The sequence below is a fragment of the Hirundo rustica genome, chromosome 2 (genome assembly GCF_015227805.2).
Source record: "Hirundo rustica isolate bHirRus1 chromosome 2, bHirRus1.pri.v3, whole genome shotgun sequence".
NCBI classification, from domain to species: domain Eukaryota; kingdom Metazoa; phylum Chordata; class Aves; order Passeriformes; family Hirundinidae; genus Hirundo; species Hirundo rustica.
In genome coordinates, this window is record NC_053451.1 from 24206111 (window position 1) to 24226216 (window position 20106).

Genomic DNA, 20106 nt, shown 5'->3' on the forward strand with positions numbered 1-20106 from the left:
TGCAGCCTGAGACTGTGTCCTCTTGTTCTGTCAGTTGCTGCCTGGAGAAAGAGACCAACCCCCAGCTGCATACAACCACGTTTTAGGAAGTTGTAGAGAATGATAAGGTTATCTCTGAGTCTCCTTTTCTCCAGGCTAAACAACCCCAGCTCCCTCAGTCACTCCTCACAGGGTTTGTGCTCCAGACCCCTCACCAGCCTCGTTGCCTCCTCTGGACACGCTCAAGTGTCTCAATGTCCTTCCTAAACCGAGGGGCCCAGAACTGGACACATACCTTTATGGGGCATGGATTAGGCATGTTATGAGCTAATACTAAGGAGAATAAAACAATAGGATACCAGCCACTCTTGGTACAAAGAATCTGGGTTTTGTCCCTTTCAAGAGATGGGACTACAAAGTGCTCCTAGTGAAGTATTCCTAATGCTGACAACTGCTAACTCATGTAGACTGCATAGGGCATCATTGATACTCACCCCCACTCCAAGTGAACACATTTCCTGACAAATCCAGTTCAGATCTTCAATTTTACCATGGCTTACCATCACAAACCAGCATGGCAAAAGTCATTGGGTGTGGCAGGCTTAACATGCCTACAGCTGTGCCTTGAATCCCAGGAAAGGGATCAGACTATGTGCAGGGAGGGAGGTGTTGGCCTGCTGCTGGAAGCTGCAGGTCAGTGATCCCAGAAAAGAACTCTGCTGGCTGGAGGAGAAGAGCTAATGAAGCTGTTTGTGCTCCCAGACAATGCCTGTTAAATTATCCACAGCTACTCAGACCACATTGCCAATGTCCTACAGGACAATGGCCTGTCAGGTGAAAAAGAAGAGGGTCTGGATGACTCTCTCCACCTGCTCTGTCAAAATACAATCTGCCAATCACCTGAAGAGGAATGTAAGAGGAGAGCAAGGACTTGCATTATTCCAAGGAATGTCATTCATGCTTTCATCAAATTAAAGCTGATCTGTATTGTCATTTGCCATTGAATTACTAAAGTATTTTTCCCCTTACCTGCCTTTCTCCAGGTTTCAGTGCTACAGTCATCAACCTCAATCACACTTTGGCTTTCTCACAGGGTTAGGAGAGTTTTTTTTTCCTGTGGGCTGCTTGAGGGCATCAGGACTTATAGTTGAAGTCAGAAAAATGTCTGGTTCAACTGCTCGCTGAAGAACCAGTACAAGAAGCAACATAGCAGTTTATAAATCTTTTTTTTAAAATTATTTTTTTCCCAGATAGGCAGATAAGTAAGCTATGATTGCAGCATTTAAATTAACTATCACATGCATCCCTACCTTCTCTGCCTAAGTACCAACACTGCCTTCCCTTTGCATTTGTATATTCCACTTCCCAGCCAGCAAGAATTAAATAATTTCTGTGGTCCTAACTCAGGTAATTAGCCAACAAACACTATTGATGGAGTCCATGAATGAAAGAAACAGCAGACAAAGTTGATAATGAACTCCTTGAGGAGAGTGCACAAAGAAAAAGTAATTTAGCCCTCTCTGCCCCCAATATGGGTTTAATTTCACTACCTGTCCGTTCAAAACCTCCCACACAAGCTCAATAACACTCTTTCTTCCAGTTCTGCAGTCACAGGTCTAACCATGGAAAAAACTGAAGGAGAGAGATGTATTTTAGAAACCTTTACAATGATCTAAAATAGCTCTTTGATGCATAGCAGATGTCTTCAAAACTTGCTTAAATGGAGCCAAAATGCCTTGCAGTTCTGGAAAAGGATGATTTCCAAGATAAGACACGTTTCCAACTGCAGAAACTCTGGAAGAGATTTGGAATTTATATTAATTGTCAACCTCAAGGAAAACATTTAAAAGAAAGCCTTCTGCCTCCCATTTTGAGACAAGTGTCTTACTGGGCTTTATGCTGCTCAAAGACCTGATGTCTGCGTGAAAGCAGTTCCTCTGTGTCTGTAAAAGGCAGCAGATGGGTTCAGATGGGGAAAAAGAAAGAACCACAATCAGTGACACATGGAGGTGACAGACTGAGGAATGCCTGCCCTTCATCATAACCTCTAGTTTGATATGAAGGAGGTGCTTGGCAGGCTTCACTGTAGAGAGGAGGACTGAGGAAGGATTGGAAAGGCGTCAGTGAGATGGTGCTGAGGGATGCTAACAAGGCAACACCTCTGAGACACACAGCATGGGAGAAAAAATGTGAAGGGACATGCTGGAAAATGGAACAACAGAGCCAAAAAATCTGCCCTTGCGGTCAAAGTAGGGGTGGGATTCTTCAGTTCTGCTGCTAACCAGAGGGGATAGCCTGAGTGAGAATTTGTGCCATGGAGACTTTTGTTAAAAACAAACAAACAAACAAAAAACCCACAAAAAACCAAACAAGAACAAAAGCACAACCAACTGTGTCTGATACAGTGAACTAGGTGGTACAAATGAATAAAAAACCCACAAAAACTCCCACAAAGAAGCAACAGGCAAAGTGATGAGTCAAGACAAGAATCTTCTCACTGCTCTGAAGAGAGCATCTCATGTGTACCAGGTCTTATATTTCATAAAGATTTAACACCCTTAACTCAGTGTTAGGCTGTGCTCACAGAATAGCTAGGGAGTATCTTTTAGTTGGATACAAGAAACAGTTAGAGAACTGAAAGACTGATGCCACGGTAATACGGAAGATTTGGTATGAAGTAAACCTTAAGAACAGAAATACCAGAGCTAGAAGATTCTATATACATAATTGAAAAAATTAAGTTTTATTCTCTATGAATGCAAGTCGCACAGTCATACCTAATTCTGAAAAAAACAGAAGAGAAAAGTCAGGTAGTGATAATAGCACAGAGGAGTAGTGTTCCCCTAATCAGCCCTGCTCTCACCTCCTCCTGGCAGGCTTTCTCCATCTTTTTTCTCTAGGCATTGCAAGAAACTGCATATCTGGCTTTCATATCCATGAAAGCTCAGTAGAATTTTGGTTTGGCTGAAGAGACAAGGCAGGAAATCCAACTAACCCCAATCTCAACCACAGGCTCCAAACCCAGTGGGTTCTGGATGTAGCCCTTAGATTAAGCTCCGTTCCAATGTGTCATTCTACCTTTCTCTCTCCAACTTTCTTTCTGCAGAACTCTCCCCTTTTCTGGCTGCTGAGCTGCAGTAGAAAGCAGGACTATCTGTAACACATGCAGAATGTTTGTTCTCTGCCTACCTCAAATCCTCTTTAACCCTTTACGTATAGGGGAATATCACAGAAGATCATTCATTTGGGGCTAATCAATGCTTTCCCTATGCATTTTAGATTAAAGAGTATCTGATAGGAAAAGAAATCAGATAAAGAGTTTTTGTCTCCTCCAAGGACATGATATGGAGGGATAGAAACCTACCTCTTGTTCTCATCCTACTGTTGAATCTTTAGGGCTGAAGATTTCCTTGCAATCTAAGCTGATAACCCACAGAGTCTGGCTACTGAAATGACATTCTCCTCCCAAACTTGCCACGTCCTTGAGCATGGAGGGCACGGACAGATAGCAGAACAAAGATGGCGAGTTCTCCTTTATTCTGTTACCATCTTGCTCTTTACTCACCTTGAAGATCAAATGCCTTCTTTACTCACCTCAGAAGACACAAGACTTCTGGCTGTCTGCCAAAGTGGAGAGCAGTATGAAATAAACTGGGCCGTTGTTTGCCTCTTCCTTTTAAGGCAAACCAGTAGGAAGCAAATCCCATGGTTTTCAGAGAGAACCTCTCTTATGCAGTGTCTCAACAGAAAGCCTTTTCCCTCAGTCTAGCACCAGCAACATTTCATCTCCATCACTGAGTTGTGCATTACCAGCAGTAGAGACTGGGACAACTGGATGAAGACCTAAGCTAAACAGAATTACAGGTCCAATTCTGCAGAGGATCTATTGAAGTAATTTCATTGGTTCACTTGGAAAACCTGGTTATTGTGCCTGGGAATTCACACCACAAAACAAGCTTGAAGTACATTTAAGTTTTTTTCCACTTTTCTATAGCTGCCTATATCACTACTGAAATTTCCTTTGATGCTGGAAGAGAAGGAAACTACAGTACAGTTCCCAAATTGAATCCAGTTGGATTTCCTACCTGTAGGAGTGAGGTGCCTCCAGGTGATGACAGGCTCAGGACGCCCATTTGCCATGCAAACCAGGGTCACATTGCTGCCCTCATTCACGGTGATGTCCGAGGAGATATTGGAGATCTTTGGTGGAACTGTGAAGACAAAAGAAAGTTCGACCTTGTTAGAAGCAGAATTATGGAGGGCAGCTCGCCTGGCTAATTAATCCACCTACCTATTAGCCAGAGCCAGCCATGAACTCATGTCACAGGCTGCACCTGTGTCACTTCTATACAGGTTTCTGAAATTACATCAGAGTAATATGTAATGTGTATATTTTGTATTTCAAGGGTCTACAGCACAGGTCTGTGCTGCAATTGCAAGGCTTCATGTTTGGACAAGTTTGGGGGGTCTTCATCAAATGACCTCTCAGAACCTGCCTGCCTACCTCAAGTCTGCATGGAAGGGGTCAGCAGGCCCCAGGTATCATCCCAGCTAATTTTTACACTCCAGGGAGTCCTGGATAGAGTTCTACATCCTCCTTCAGGATGCCAGGCTTCAAGGCAGTGACTCAGAGGGTGTATTAGTTACTGGTTTCTGTGTCATCTTCCAGCCAAGATGGATCCTCCACGGGCTACCCGCAGTGGGCAGCTTCTGGATGACTGCACCACACGTGGCAGAGCACCAAAGGCACAGTGGAGTCTTTAAGATTCACAAGATCAGCCATGACTTGGTCATTCAAGATCCTTAAAAACTTTCCAAGCTGAGTTTGTGTCACGGCACCAGAGTGACCACGAATTGGGACCTGAACAGGCACTTCCAGGTGTGGAGTGTGCCAGCTGTTGCAGTCTTTCCCCTCTCACATCCACGTCTTGCTTCCGTGCTTCACACCCCATGTCAGGTGGCGAAGGATTTTCACTAAAAAGGAATCCTCTAATTTTATTTCTTTCTTTAATATATTTTCAGCTCCCAAATTTGTGTGTAGCGAAGAAAGAAACAATATCATTTTCTGCTTTACTTACCACAGAGTAAACAGACAGCAGCTTCCCCTTCCCCCTCCCTGGAAGGAGGGGCTGATGGTCCTTTCGAGGCAAAACTGCCTATAAGCTAGGTGGGGAAAAGGAAATGAAGCCTGAAGAGAGCACTACTCACTACTTCCAGCTGTGTTGCTGGATTCACAGCATGTTGTTTACAACCCACAGCTCATTAGCCCCTCTCCATAGCCCCCAACCTCACGGACAGCGCTTGGGTATCTATGACCATCAGACCCCCTCGATGGAAGAGGACCCGTCGAGCAAAATGAGGCAGACATCTATTTTCCAACAGGCTCACTCACTCAGGCAAGGAGGGATTTAATCCAGGTGCACTGGGGGAGGACTGCCGTGATCTGTGGAGAAGTGACAATGCAGAGGGCAGTGGGACAGCAGGTGGGGGCAGCACAACAGGGAAGGGTTTTGCATGCCTCGTGAAAGTGGGACAGCTGGAAGCCCACCTCAGTGCCTGTGCACCAGTGCAAGTATCATGGCGGGGAAAACCAGGAGGAATAAGATGTTCACACAGACTCACAGAGGGTTGTGTGTGAAAAACCATTGGGATGACAGAGCTGGGGTGAGACAGCACTTAGGACTGGCCTGTAACTCGGCTTTCTGAGAAAGACAGGGAAGGAGAAGAAAAGAAATGCAAAGCAGTGGCTGGCATGTACCCAACTCTGGCTGGTGAACTAGCTCAGATGTAAGGCTCAGATGATACCACAGTGTCACCCCTGTTCTTTGGTATTCATTTCCAAACACTTGATTAAGAAGAGGCAATACTGCTTTAGACAGGTAAAATAAGTCTCACAATCACAGTCCCTCATTAGGGACCAATCACCTTGATATTTTCTGGAAGGGAGAAAGTGCTAGGCTCAGGCAGTCCAGGACACCTGGGGGTCCTTCAGGTTCAGCATGAGTTAGCTGTATATGCCCTTGCAGCAAAGACCAAGTGTCCTGGGTTGTATTAGCAAGAGTGTAACCCCATAAGTGGAGGGGAGTGTCTAAAACACTTCACGTGGTACTTATGGGATCTCAGAACCAAGATCAGTTTGGGGCTCCCCAGGACAAGAAGGCCACTCACACACTGGAGCAAGGTCACTGGAGGGCTCCCAAGATGGTCAGAGGGCTACAGCACATGACTTCCGAGGAGAACCTAAGAGAGATTGGTCTGTTCAGTCTGAAGAAGAGAAGGCTGAAGGAGATCTTATTGATCTCTGCAAAAAGTGAGTGGGAATGTGCAGAAAAGACAGGCACGCTTTTCTCAGATGTGCAGAGTGAACACTGAAAAGCAGCTAACACGAGCTGCAATGTAGGGAAAACTCTGACCCAAAATGAGGAAAAAGCTTTTACTTTCAGAAAGTCAAGACAGGAACGAGCTCCTCAGAGAGGGGACAGAAACTCATCCCTGGAGATACAGAAAACTCACCTCCTTTCTTTCCCAGTGGATGAGGGGAACACCCTGTCCCATGGCTCATGACAGACCTGCACATTGTCCCAGTCAGCAGATCTGCAGGCTGGCAGAACCCTGAAAGTTCTGGTACTGAAATCCAAACTGCTGCTCTTACTTACTGGGAGCAGAGCAACTTGGAGGGCCACCTCAGACCTGATAGAAGACCAACATGCACAGGAGAGGACAGAGGGGCTTAGTCCAGGAAAGGACATCAGAGGCTGCTATTTCTGCAGCAGTTGTAGCCCAGGTGTTCTCTCAGGGGACACAAGGACAGTGACTTTGGAGCATCCTCAGCACAACTTCTCCATGGTACATTGGTAAACCCCGGAAAGCAGAGCCCAGGAGTAAAACCAGTGGCTAGACCGCGTTTTGGGAATATGACCGTAACCTCAAGGGGTTAACACTTGCATGAGGAAAAAAGGCTGTGCAGCAAACCAAGAAGGACTAAACTGAAGCAGGACTAGCAGGTGAAGCTGTGGGCCAGTGTGAAGTCCTAGTAGAATGGTGCAATGCCAGCCAGAATGGCTCAGGAGAGAGCAGCAAAAGCCACTACAGGGCAGCAGCAGAGCTCCAGCTGGGACGTATATAATCTGCCACTCTCCAAAACTTTCAAGACATTTTACTTCACAGAGGATCAAGTAAACTCAGCCAGTACAAGCAGTTCTGACCATGCCTACTGAATGCCCAAGAGGAAGAGCATGTGTCCAGATGGTCATATCTGGCTAGCCACTTTTTCAGAAGAGCGTGAAAAGGACATGCAAGGCAGAAATTTTGCTAGGAATATAATGGCTGGCTCCTTTCAGCTGCCACCTTCATCAGAAGATAATGAAAGGCTGAGACAAGGGGGAATAGGGCAGGAAATAATTTCCCTATAAACTTGAAGCCTGGCTTGGCTTCATCTACTTAGAATCCAAAGCCAGTGGACAATAATTTCACTCAGATAAAAAGTCAGAGACTTTTAATTTTCAGGGCATCAAGCCAGCATGTTAAAATGCCAAAACTGTCAGCACCAGCAACAGTTAGCATTGCCTCCTTGGCACTTGTCATTACTTTGCACACACCTTTTTAGGACAGCCTTAAAATGAGAAGCTTTGACCTTTTTATTTTTCCCCATGTGCGGGTTGTATTGTGTTTTCACAGGTCCAAGACTGCTGAAAGAAGGGTTGCTGAGAATTAAACCTCCTGAGACCAGAATCTTCGGGGTTTCACAGCCTCCATTTGCCCAGCCATCTCCCGTTGACCCTCAAGTGGAAAATTCTTCTGAGTCTGGCCTCACTGAACCATTAGCAGAGGCAAACCCACGAGCTGCAGCGCCATAGCAGGGCAAATACTACACCTAAACAGTGCTTCCAGGCATTTTCATATTCTGACTAACAGCTTTTCCCCTCAAGGGAAACCAGGCTGCTGCCGGACCCCTCTGCCTCCAAGGACCATGGGAAAGCACTGACAGGGTCTCTGGTACTGCTGAAAAAGATAAGACGGCCAGATTTTTTCCCACTCTTTCAGTGCAAATCATATGGAGTATTCGTTACAGTGTGCTTAGGATCCCCCTAGCTGGGATGGGGAGCAGAGCCAGACATGAAAGGAAGCACACTCTAGTATCCCACTGCTCCATCCCCAGAGAGGAAGGATGCCCCACCCACAGCAGGGACTGATTCTGGAGAGCTAGGAATCAACACTGAGAAGAATGGCTTGGAACTCACATACTTGTGTCTTCCACATTCCACACCTACAGGACAAGGCTGATGCCAGCCCAGCACCTCATCTTCCATGCCACTGACAGCAAATAACAAATCCCAAAGTAACCAGCAGCCATTCTCCATGAGAGAAGCTCACATTGGAATAGGAGGAGAGCTGCAAGGCAGGAGTGAGACAAGGGCAGAGATACTGTGGGGTGCCCTGGACTGGGAGGGCTGCAAGGCAGGAGGGGTACAAGGTCAGAGCTGGTGTGGGAGATTTCAAGTCCCAAGAAAGATACAGTGACAGAGCTAGGTAGAACAGGCTCGTGCAGAAGCAGCTTGCACCAAGCCTGTTCTAGTTAATTGCTGTCAATCCTTCACTTCATGACAACTGCAACTCACATTAATTTAAATAATAGGAAAGACTGAGACATGAAAAATAGATCATGTTCCCCCAGCACAATCACTGTTGCTCTCCAGATGAAAGCAGGTGATTTGTTTCCACAAAAACACCCGCTGTAGCAGTTATTACAGACCAGGGGCCGCATACGGGAGGCAGCAAGGAAACCACAAACAAGCAAACATGCAAACATCTGCCGCTGTTATCCTTGCCTTTTATGACCAAAGCCCTTCAGAGCTCAAAACACCTCCTGAGATATTACCTGGGATGGTGTGGGCGGGCTGGATCAGTGTTCTGATTCAAGGCTATGGAGCAGGGCTACACCCCTAATGTCAGTAAATGTGTGAGCCCATAGGTTAAGAGAGACGAGTTCCCAGGCAGGAGGCCATCTCCTCAGTACCTTTCCAGGAGTGCAGTGGGGGATGGAACAAGAAACCATCAAGGCCACCCTTGCTAAAGCACTGCTTCTAGAGATGTTTTCCTAATGTAGTTTATGCTGACCCATGGCACAGCTCCCAAACAGTTCAGATCCCTGCCTCTTGATCAGAGCACCTAGACTCAGCACAGGCACAAAGTGGCAGGAGTGAGAAACACTGCTTAGCAGCCAGAAGTGGTACAAGGGGTACTTACAGGCCGGGGGCAGCAGTTCCTGGCTACTGCGCTGATGGCACTTGGCTTTCACGATGCTTCTCATGACACCTCAATGCAGCAGAAGGATGGGTTTGTGAGAAAAGGGCAGGAAGCACAGGACTAGGAACTCAACTTGGGTATGACAGGACATAAAAGATAAACAAAGGGACAGTGGACACCTGGCTGGAAAACTCTGAGCCGTGTAAATGCACTCACACGAAATTCAGTCAGATGCTTGGACTCTTCCCTCTGGGTAAACAGTGCCCTGCATCTAAGACCCTCAGATGGAGCTTTCCACTATGGGGCAGCCACTCCCCAAGCTCCAGTTCCAAGATGGCTTAACAATTACAGCATTTGGTCAATAAGTGAAAAAATACATTAAAAAACTGCAGCTCTTACTCCCAGACCTATAATACAACAAAAGCCATCTAATACCTCCAAGACACAGACGCAAACAGTATTGAAACTGCCTAAGAAAGCCCATAAGCTTCATTTAAGTGGTCTAACTGCTTGTCTGAAAAAGGGCACCTTGGATACAAATAGAAAAATCTCAGTCTCTTCCATATATCCTCATTAGTTGCTTCCTCCAGTCTATTTCCTTCCTCTCTATTGGCAAGTAGGACCCCCATCTGGATAAAATTAAGAGTCCCACCCACTAATACGTAGGAGTCACCAGCTCTCAAGGCAAAAAAAAAGGAAAACATCAGGACTTCTCTCCAAAGTCAAAGGAACTTTGCAGCCACTAAAACCCTCCCCAGGTGCCTATCAATTAGCCTTGAGAGTTCTTATTTCCTTGTCCCCAGATCCCAATTAACAGCACTTTATAACAAACGCTAATAAGCCCCAAGGCAGAGGTAGGGGGGATACTGACCATCATATGGTCCTTCAGTGCTTTAGAACAGCCACCTTGCTCACCACAATTAGGGGTCCTTTCCTGGGGCAATTAATTGACAGCAAATTGGCCTCATTAGTCATCGTTTAGTTAAAGTGTTTAGTGGTAAAAAGAGAACCTGAAGAAGGGGCTGAGCTGCTAAACACAACTAAATGGTTTAATTTCCCTCTTATGCGTGCAGCAGGCTAATCACAGATCTTTAAAGCCTTAACAAGAAACAGCTTGTTGATGCTGAAGTCCGCAAAGGGAGCAAGCTGAAGGCTGGAAAGTAAAATCCAGATACCCTTTGGGATGCGGCATTATAACGCTTCGGAAGCATTCTACAGAAGAAATGCGACATCGGACCCAAGATGTGTTTTTTACGGTCTGATTCACGCTGCAGCCTCAGCCAGAGGGAGACGAAGCTGTCAGCAGAGTGAGAGGGCAGAGAGGGAAGTTCTTGAACTTCATTAGAGACATTGGACTCTGAAAGAGCCTTCTGACCTTCCACTCTGCTAAGGCTTGTTTCACTCTGGCAATGCCTCGCTCAGCATTAAAGCTTCTGTGAAGCAGAGGCAAATGCTGAAGGCTTGGTTTTGTTTTATAATCCCCTGGGAACCAAAAACCTCTCAAAATACACTACAGAGTTTTCACAAGGTGTAAAAATTCTCTCTTCATGTTGTCTGAAAGGGAGTGCCTCATTGCGTGGCCTTTAGGGAAGAGTCTGTGGCAGCCGGAGCTTGGAAACCACTTTAAAAGATCTGCAGTTCCCAACCCATGGTGTGCTCCCCCAGTGTTCCACAATGCTGGGGCTGGTCTCCACCAAGCACCACTGCTGCTGCCAAGAGAGGCCAGGCTGAAGGAGGCACCGGAGCTGCCAGCTTGGGCCTTGCATCTTGGTGAACTCCCCGCATCATGCAGCCGAGCCTCACCTGCTGAGATGCCGGCCAGGAAATAACGTAAAATCCAGATGGGACTGTGCATATCGCACTGCCTGGGAGCAGAGAAGCAGGCACGACCCTGTAAATCAAAGCCATGTGCAAAGCTACCCATGAGCTGGGTATCATGTCAGAGCACACCGCACTGGAGAGTAAGAGCTTACAAAGCCAAAACATTTTTTCTAAAGGAATGCTCTGCCTCATCCAATATGTAGTTAAGTGTCTGGACTATTTTTCCACATAACATTGCATGGGAACCCCTTCCAGTACATTTTTTCTTTCTTAGGAGAGAGCAGCACAGTGTGTGAACGTGTTGCACTGTCCCATTCCCAAACTGCTGGAAAAGTCAGCACAGAACTGGGTTCAGTTCCTCACACTAATTTTCACTGATTTTACTTTTTTTAAACTCACCTCCGTGAAATTTTCAGGAGAGAAATTATTTAGCTTCCACACTGAGAGAAACACAGAAAAGAACATCTTAAATTTCAAGCCAGCCTTGTTTTCCAGCACACAAAGGTGACATTGTAGGTGAGGGTTAAAAGCAGTCTCACTCCTGATCATAGACCAGCACCTCCACTTCAAAACTGAATGCCAGCCTTGCAGTCTAAAGCAGCTCCAGCTCCAAGCCTGAGCTCCAGCTTTTACCCAGCACTGATTGTATTTCACCCACACCTGGCTTGTTGGTGTGCCCTCACCTAGCACAGGTTTACAGAACCCATATTTTTGGATCCTGATGCAGTCCAGGAGAGCAGGTTCTCAGTTATGTGCTCAGCATGTAAAAGAAAGCACAAAACACAAACCAGGCATATGCCCAATATCCTCTTATCACCAGATTTGCACCTCTGCATACGAAGTTCTTTGCTACAAACCTTCCCTTTCTTTTCTGTTAACATACAGAATTCATGCCATTCATCTGCGGTTGCTATCTTTAAAGCACTGCTCCGTGCATTTGCTGTTTGCGTTGCTACGGTTCTTTCCGCTTGTAAAACTGACTTCAAGAGCTTTATGGCTAACCCTCCTAGAGGAGCCTGCTGTGACAACACAGCCTTCCTCACAGGACATGTGTAAACAACAACAGAAGTGCTTGCCATGCTAATCCCCAGGGATTAACTCTTGGAATGCCACCTAATCCCAAACATTTTAAGGACTGCAGATGTACACAGCTTTTGGTCTTTGTTTCAAGTGTGTTTACATATTCCCTTAGACCGTTCTTTTTAAATCTGGTAAGTATTTACTTATGGGACTGAAACAATACGAAATCTTTCTGCAGACATATTTCAGCCATCCTGGAAGAGAATCCTGTGAGAAAAGTTGTCCTTAGCGTCCAAGTCCTCCAAAGAACTTTTCTGAGAATTTTTTTAAGAAGAACTTTTCCAAAGAAACATCAAGCATATTGGATGTATATGGCATGCAGCTGAGTCCTAATATGCAGCCTTTTTAGGGATGGATTCAGAGCCAAGGAAGCTTCTCCTTTGATGCTCATGACCTTTGGACAAGTCCTTATACAGCAAGAATGGGTGATGGCTTCAAGGAAATTCTGCAGCCAGAACTGGGGTGCTTTATTAGCCAGTTGAAGAAAAGAAACCCCCAATTTTATGAATTTTTAATTGAGCCCCAGTAGCCCTTGGCTCCTGCCTGTTAACACTTTCCTTGGGATGTAGACTAGGGAGCACTGGCTAGGTTTGAGGAGAAAAAAAAATACCAGAGAAAAGCCTATGTAATTCCAGGGCAAGAGATACAGGTCCAGAGAAGGTCCTGATTAGGCAACTGGGGGAGTAAGTTAATTTCAGCTAATACCCCACTCTGGCTGGAAAAACAGAGCCAAATTTTTTTATTTGTTTGTTTTCAGATCTCTTTCAGAGCTGTTGCTTATATTCAGCTCATTAGGGACAGAGTGCAACCAACAGAACAACCATCATGAACCACAGATAAACATCCACATAGGAGGCTGAGTGAAAAAGCCATCTCTCTCCAAAGGCTGTTAGCAGATTCCTTTGACTGCCCATGGTTTATCCCACATCCTCTTCAACAAGCCACAGGGTGATAAATACGACCCTCAAAGTGTCTCGTGAGTACCACATACCCAAGGATCTGGCTCAGCTTCAACTGAGGCAGCTTCTCAGTGAAAAGCCTCTCCCTCAAATCAAATTCATGTGGTATACGTAGAATATTTTTTATTAGCAGGCTTTCCTTTCTTACACATTGAAGTGAGCAAAATGGAGCAGGACAGCTTGCTATAACCACCTTTCAAGATTGCTTTCAGGCATCTAGAGGAGCAGAAAACTACAGCAGCACTTTGGAAATGCTGGGTTTGCTTTCAGTCAAAAGTAAAAAGAACAAAGATAATCCCATACTGGGACCTTTACACAGAATCACAGAATGTCTTGGGTTGGAAGGGATATTAAATCTAAAATCATGTACTTCCAACTCCCCTACTGTGGGCAGGGACATCTTTTACTAGATCAGGTTGCTCAGAGCTTCATCTAACCTGGCCTTCAACACTCCCAGGAATGTGGCATCTGCACCTCTGGGCAACCTGTTCCAGTACCTCACCACTCTCATAGTGAAGAATTTCTTCCTAACACCTAATCTACACCTGCCCTCTTTCAGCTTGAAGCCATTTCCCCAACCTGTCACTACATGCTCTTGTCCATATTCTCCTCCATCTTTCTTATATGATTCCTTCAGGCACTGGAAAGCACTGGAAATCACACAGAATCAAATTAGGCCACCTTGAAGCCTTCTGTTCTCCAGGCTGAACAATCACAATTCTCTCAGCCTTTCCTTGCAGAAGAGATGCTCCACACCTCTATTCACCTTGGTATCCCTCCTCTGGACTTAATCTCATGGGTCCATGCAATTCCTGTGCTAGGGACCCCAGAGCTGGATGGAGCACCCCAGGAGATGGTCTCACAGAGCAAAGCAGAGGGGCAGAATCCCCCCTCTCTCCCTGCGGGCTGCATTGCTTTGGATGCAGCCCACAATACAATTGGCTTTCTGGTCTACAAGAACACACTGCTGGATGGCATTGTCATGATCTCTGGATCTAGATCCAGAGATGTTGGTCTTTCCCACCAGACACAGTTATGAAATGTCAGCTGTCAGATCTTCACTTGCTAGTCATGGTTGAGCTTGGTGATAGGCTGCAGCAGCCTCATTTCTAAAGGCTAGGGCGTTATCATCAGCTGTCTGAGAAGGGAAAGCCAAACAGCTCAAGAAAAAGAATCCCTCCTGCCAGAAATGCTCATCTACGCAAGTCTGATCCAGCAGAAAAGAGGAAAAAACAAATGCAGTACTCCTGAACTAAAGGCATGTTTGAACAAAGTAGGCAGCTGGCTAGAGCTGAGATGTGATTGTGGTGATCTGCTTCCCACAAAGCAACCAAGAGCCAAAGTTTCCTGAGGAGGACAGTTTCTTCTGTTGGAGCTTCCCTGCTGAAAGAGAGTGCTCTCTTTTGGTTTAGCCACGTGCAGGAGCACCTTGGCATCTTGAAATTCTCTTACCGTTTCTCTTTCCAAGCTTTGCTGTGTGGTAAAGATGTGCTGCATCTCAAAGACAACCTCAAAGGGAGGGAAGAGATGAAGCCCAAGAGCTTTGCTCTGTAAACATATGACATTGAATTGGTGCCATTTCAATTAAACGAGAATCTCTCCCAGATGCCAGGAATGAGGCTTATTCCTTGTAGTCTGCAGCTTTACTAGGACACATAAAAACACTGTCTTCTTCCCCAAAAATGGTTCAAGGCTGCACTCTTCAAAGTTAATGGTTTGCTGGTCTCTTGGCGTTACAAACTGAGGGAATCACAGAATGGATACAGTTGGAAGGGGTCACAATGGGTCATCTGGTCCAACCTTCCTGCTCAAGTATCATCCTAGACTGCACTGTCCATTCAGGAGGATGAAGCTACATCCAGAATGGTTGCCAGCACCTTTGTGTTCAGTGGGACAACATCTTCGCAGACAACTTTCATCTTAGATTCTGCAAGAAAATACTCGCCACCCCAGAAATCCAGTGCTACTGGCTGCAGAGCAGGAACAAGGTATCTCTTCTGATTTTCAACAAAGAATGCAAACAAAAAACCTGCAAATACTCCCACTGCAGTAGGGAATCAAAAACTAAGTCCAATGAAAAACACAAGCCATGTCTCTCTACTGTGACAGCTGATCCACATCTGAGCCTCTGTAAAAGCACAGTTATCACGGTAAGCAACACTACTGAAAAACTGAAGGAATCACTCGGGTGGCCTGGTACTCCACATTCAGTAATTGCACTACACACCTGTGATCCACCTTTCTAAGGCTCAGTTCTCGTTCTCACTCTTAGGGAACAAGTGCGTGAAAGACACATGGCATCCCCACAGAATGGTACCCTACTCGTGTCACAAGAAGCATGATGCCTTATCCATCCACAGCTCCAACAGGTGAGTAGGAGAACAAGAGAAGAATATCTACAAGGCCTCAGACTCTTCTTTATGAGGAATTAATATGCTGCAAAGTTCCTTGGCAGAACAAAAAGGGCAAATGCAAGGCAGACAAAACAGGCTTGATGCTTCACTGCTGTTAAAGAGTACATGAAATACTCTTTTACACAACAAGAAATGCAAAGAAGGAGAGAATCAGCCCTGTGATTCATAAACCTGAGGTAAAAATCTGGCCCCTCAAAATACTGTGCAAACTGTACAGGGTTAGAAACGTAATCAATATAGTTAGGGATACTGATGAAAGATAAGGATACACTCATACACTTTCCTTTCTGACGGTCATGATATATCAGAGTCTGCAAAAATTATTTCCGCAAAGTACAAAGAGTGATAAAAAATACAAAGAAACTTTGCATCAGAACACAATTCTGAAAACTCTGCCAAAGCCTGAAGAAAAGCAGAGATATAGCTGAGATGGCATCACACGATGGATCAACCTGCCACTGGATTGGACGCAGACACTCATGACAAATGGGCACAAGGGATGCAGCACAAATACAGTGTGACACTATATCCTGAGCATATGCTTGATGTATGGAGGATTAAATGCCACACACACACTGTCCTGGGTAGATTCTATCTAGTGATGACAGATACCTGAGGGATCTGTCTCTTCCTTTCTACACTTTGGCAATTGCCATGCCAACAAAGGATTATGGGACTGGGGGGGGGTGGTGGTGTGTGTGAGGAGGAGAGATCATTTGCTACTCTGTTTAGAAGAGACTTTATCCTCTGGGGGGATTTTGTCAAGATGTTGGATTTCTTCTTAAATTATATTTCTACCTGCCTATACACATTTGAGGCTGATGGGCTTCTCTCCTTTCTTCTGTCCCTCTAGCACAACACCTCATTCCTCTGGAGTCCCAAACAGCCTTAAAGAAAATGTGGTGTCCCTAAGTCGGTTTGAATACTGCAGCCCTCAGCCCTTGCCTCCGTGCAAGCTGCAAAGGCGAGAAAACAGCCAACATGCTGTAAAGACCAATTCCTCTCCCTCTGTGGTGAGCCCTCTGATTGACGTCTCCATTCCTCGAGAGAGACAGGCTGTCTTGAGTGTGAGATAGCTAACTATTACCTGGGGAGGTGATTAGAGGGGGAAGGAGGGAGACAGGGGGACACAGCCAGACAGACAGAAAGGCAAAGAAAGACAGACAGAAAGAGAGCAGAGGAGGGGGCAAGAGGAAAGGACTGACAGTGGGAAAGTGTAGCGCAGATGCGCGAAAGACAGTAGCGCTTGATGAATTAAGTTGTCAACTTTGGCATCACCTGTGTACCTTGTCATGCCAATAAATTCATTGAAGCTGAACCTGCACCGTGAGTCAAGAGTGAGAGAGTGCTGATGGAAGGAAGAAATAACAGCCCATTTAAAGACTCAGAGCAATTTATGAGTTTCCTCAGGAGGGAAGTAGTGACAATGGGGAAGGAGAGGTGCTTCCCCATCATGCTGGGCAGGGAAGCTTGTTTTGGATTCAAGCTGTCCTCCCAGTCGTGCTGCAGACGGTAAAGAGATAGACACAGAGACCTGGCTCAGGAAAGAGAAAGGCAGTGGAGAGGCTTGCTGGGGTCCAAGAGGAACAGGGCAGGCACATGCCTTGGCATATGTGCCTCAGGAAATCGCTTGAGGTGCTGAGGGAAGACGCTGAGAACAAGAAGCCAGGTACCCCACTGAAAGGACACAAAGGGCGTAGAGCACAGTCAGCACCACAGCACTGCGGGAACGTGAAGGAAAGCGTAGGAAAGCAGAGCACAGCTCTGGCACAGAGGGGCGGCTGTGCTGGAAAGCCAGGAGGGACACAAAGTCCCCTGCTGACTCTGAAGCTGGAAGCATGGCACTGAGATGCGAACAGCTTTGACGGGCTGTACCAGGGAAGTACTGCATCAAAATGCTTTCCTGCACAGCTAAGGAGATCCTCACTAGCTTTCTAAAGGATTCTATGTATGTCTTAAAAGAGGAGCTCACAGGCTCTTTCCATCCCCCAGAACTCCAGCCAAGTCTGCTGGATGTCACTGAGGAATACAAAAGCCAATGGTACAATGCCCAATGCATTTTTTCTCCACCTGCAACTACAGCTTTCCAAACTGAACAGTATCTGACCCAATTGTTTGAGAAATGCATCTGTCTCTTTACTCCTTTCCTTTCTTTCATCCAACTCACCATTTCTCACACGGGAGCTTTTGCAACCCTTGTGCTCACAGATGATGGTCAGTTCCTAACAAAAACTCTCTTATCAGCCACAGGGACTAAGAGTGGCAGAGGCTGATTTCCAAAGCAACCTGAGACCCCCTGTGACCTCATTTGTAGCCATCCAAAGATGTTTACATTCATGTGACAAGACCTGCTCACTGACCCTTACAATGAGCCAATCTCAACCAAGCTCCAGGCACAGCACCAGGAAAGAGAAGGACACCACCTACTCTGAGATTCATTCCTCCCATGGCCTCCACTGCTGAGTACTACACTGATGCCCCAAGCTTGCATGAAGGGGAGGGAAGGAAAAAGAAAGGAAAAAAAACTAGATTTGTCCCTCAGGAAGAAGTATTGGTGGTATTGCCTTCAATCAGGGAGAAATTCTGACTCGGCCACACAAGTAGAAAAGCTAGTGTTTTCAGCCTGAGCGAAACACTGAGGGTTTACAACTGTTCAGGGTATTTGGGAAGTTTGGATAGAAGTGTGTGCGCACATGGGTAACATTTCACAAATCCACGCAGAGGAACTAACGCATATGGCATAAAACTAACTTATGTGGATATCTGTGTGCACACATATAAAAACATTAACATACTTAGAATGTGCATATGTTTATAGTTAGATACATACTGAGATATGCACATGTACAAATACTGCCATTTGCTCCTGAAGGCCCCAGCTTTTTGAGAGCTCTTGTTTGGCTGCTGTTTTGCAAACAGCCAGGCAGCCACGACACAGCTGTCCGGGCTGGGGTCCCCTGAGCTGTGTGGTGCAGCTCTGCTGGCTGCCTTCAATTTGACATCAAATGAGAGCAGGGATCTCACTGAGCCAAGCTCCATTCTGATCTGACTGGTGCCCAGATCAGCTCAGCTGTACTGCCCTCGGGCTGTGGCACTGTATTAAAGTTGAGGGCAGCTTTAATCTGCTCCACCGTTTGCACAGCGGAAGTTGCGCTTGGCCTACTGGGAAATTAGGAGCATGTCCCTCATTCAAGTAAAGTGGACATTTCTTTTCCAGGAGTTTTGCGATCACGTAACTTAGTTTAAATGATCTGAGCTGGTGGCTTCCAGTCATTCTCATTCTGAGGGCATCTTGCAATTTCCTGGGGAAGGTACAGGTACCGTACAGGGACTGTAACTCTCCTAACAATAGGTTTGGTTGTCATGAAGTTCACAGACTTCCTGAGAGTTAGAGACTATGATTGATTTTCACTTACTATAGGGAAGAAAGGAAAAAGTCTCAGAGTTCATAGTCCTCTTCTGTCAGGGGTATTGAGTAGATTATTGTCCCCTTTAGCGACAGGAATAGAAACACGGAGCTGCAGACACAGGGACCTTTCGCCACGTGTAGGGGCCTGTGGTAAACTTAAGCATCCCTGTCTCCTTGAAAGGTTACAGGGATGCCCTGCCCCACAAGAAATCACTTCTAACCACACACATGCCCTCAAGGACATCGTTGCTCCTGAAGGCACCCCACTGACACTCTGCAGTGCCTAGATATCCCTCCTACAACAGGACAATGGGATGCACATGTAGATCCCCGAATGCCAGGATGTCAGAGTACGACAGCACCATCAATAGTGTCCTGGCACCTGGACGCTGACCCTGGTGGCAGTGATCATGGCTGTAGGAGGGCTGTGCTGCTTTTTAGAAAATCACAGTTTGTATGCCTGAGACCATGCAGAAGAAGCAGTACTAGCCAAGAACATTCTCTTCCTCAAAAAGCCTTTAAAACCAACCATGACCAGCTTGGTCCTGCAGCTGCTGAGGATCCCAGGACACCTCAAAGGTGGCTTTGCCTTTATCGATGTCCAACCGAGCAACAGATAACAGTATGGTAAGGAAGTGTTTAGATCATGCTCAAGGCTACAGAAAGGAAGAGTGACTTTTATTTGGAAAGACTGCTCAATAGAAGAGATACCAATTAATAAATAAATGAAAATAGGTGACATTCATTTATGACATTTAAATGACTTGATGCCAAGTGTTTGTTAAAGTACCACGTGGTCTGGAAGAAGGCAATCAAAGAAAAAGGGCTTAGAAAAGCAGTGAGTAATGGTGACCCAATCCATTTAACTATTGACAAAACACAGGTGAGGAAATGTGCAGGACAAAAAAATCTCTACAAATCATCAGCTAATGGATTAAATGCATCTGAGTGAGAGATGGAAATTAACTGATCAATTCACTCAACAGCTGCTAATTATATGTGACAAGGTTGGCAGACTCCAGAAGTCTATGGAGCTCAAAGGAAAACATTGCTGGTGGAAAAATTTGAAGGCTGCCTCTTACCACTATAGGGTGTGACATTTGCCCCAGTGAGAGAATGTCACTGTCACTAAATAACATTTGACTCTGCAAATGTTTGAAGCCCGTATTTCAAAATCACAGAAAGCGGGGTTCTCTCT

At 45.9% G+C, this 20106-nt stretch overlaps 1 protein-coding gene across 6 annotated transcripts in view; it reads right to left on the reverse strand.

The window, feature by feature from the left end:
- The window catches only part of LSAMP (limbic system associated membrane protein), a 987281-nt gene that overhangs the window by 104495 nt on the left and 862680 nt on the right, over positions 1 to 20106 (reverse strand). For all 6 annotated transcript variants that reach the window (XM_058419186.1, XM_058419185.1, XM_040054569.2 and 3 more), the window contains one exon: positions 4065 to 4190. In XM_058419186.1, the coding sequence (XP_058275169.1) occupies positions 4065 to 4190 (126 nt within the window). The remainder of the gene's footprint in view (positions 1 to 4064; positions 4191 to 20106) is intronic.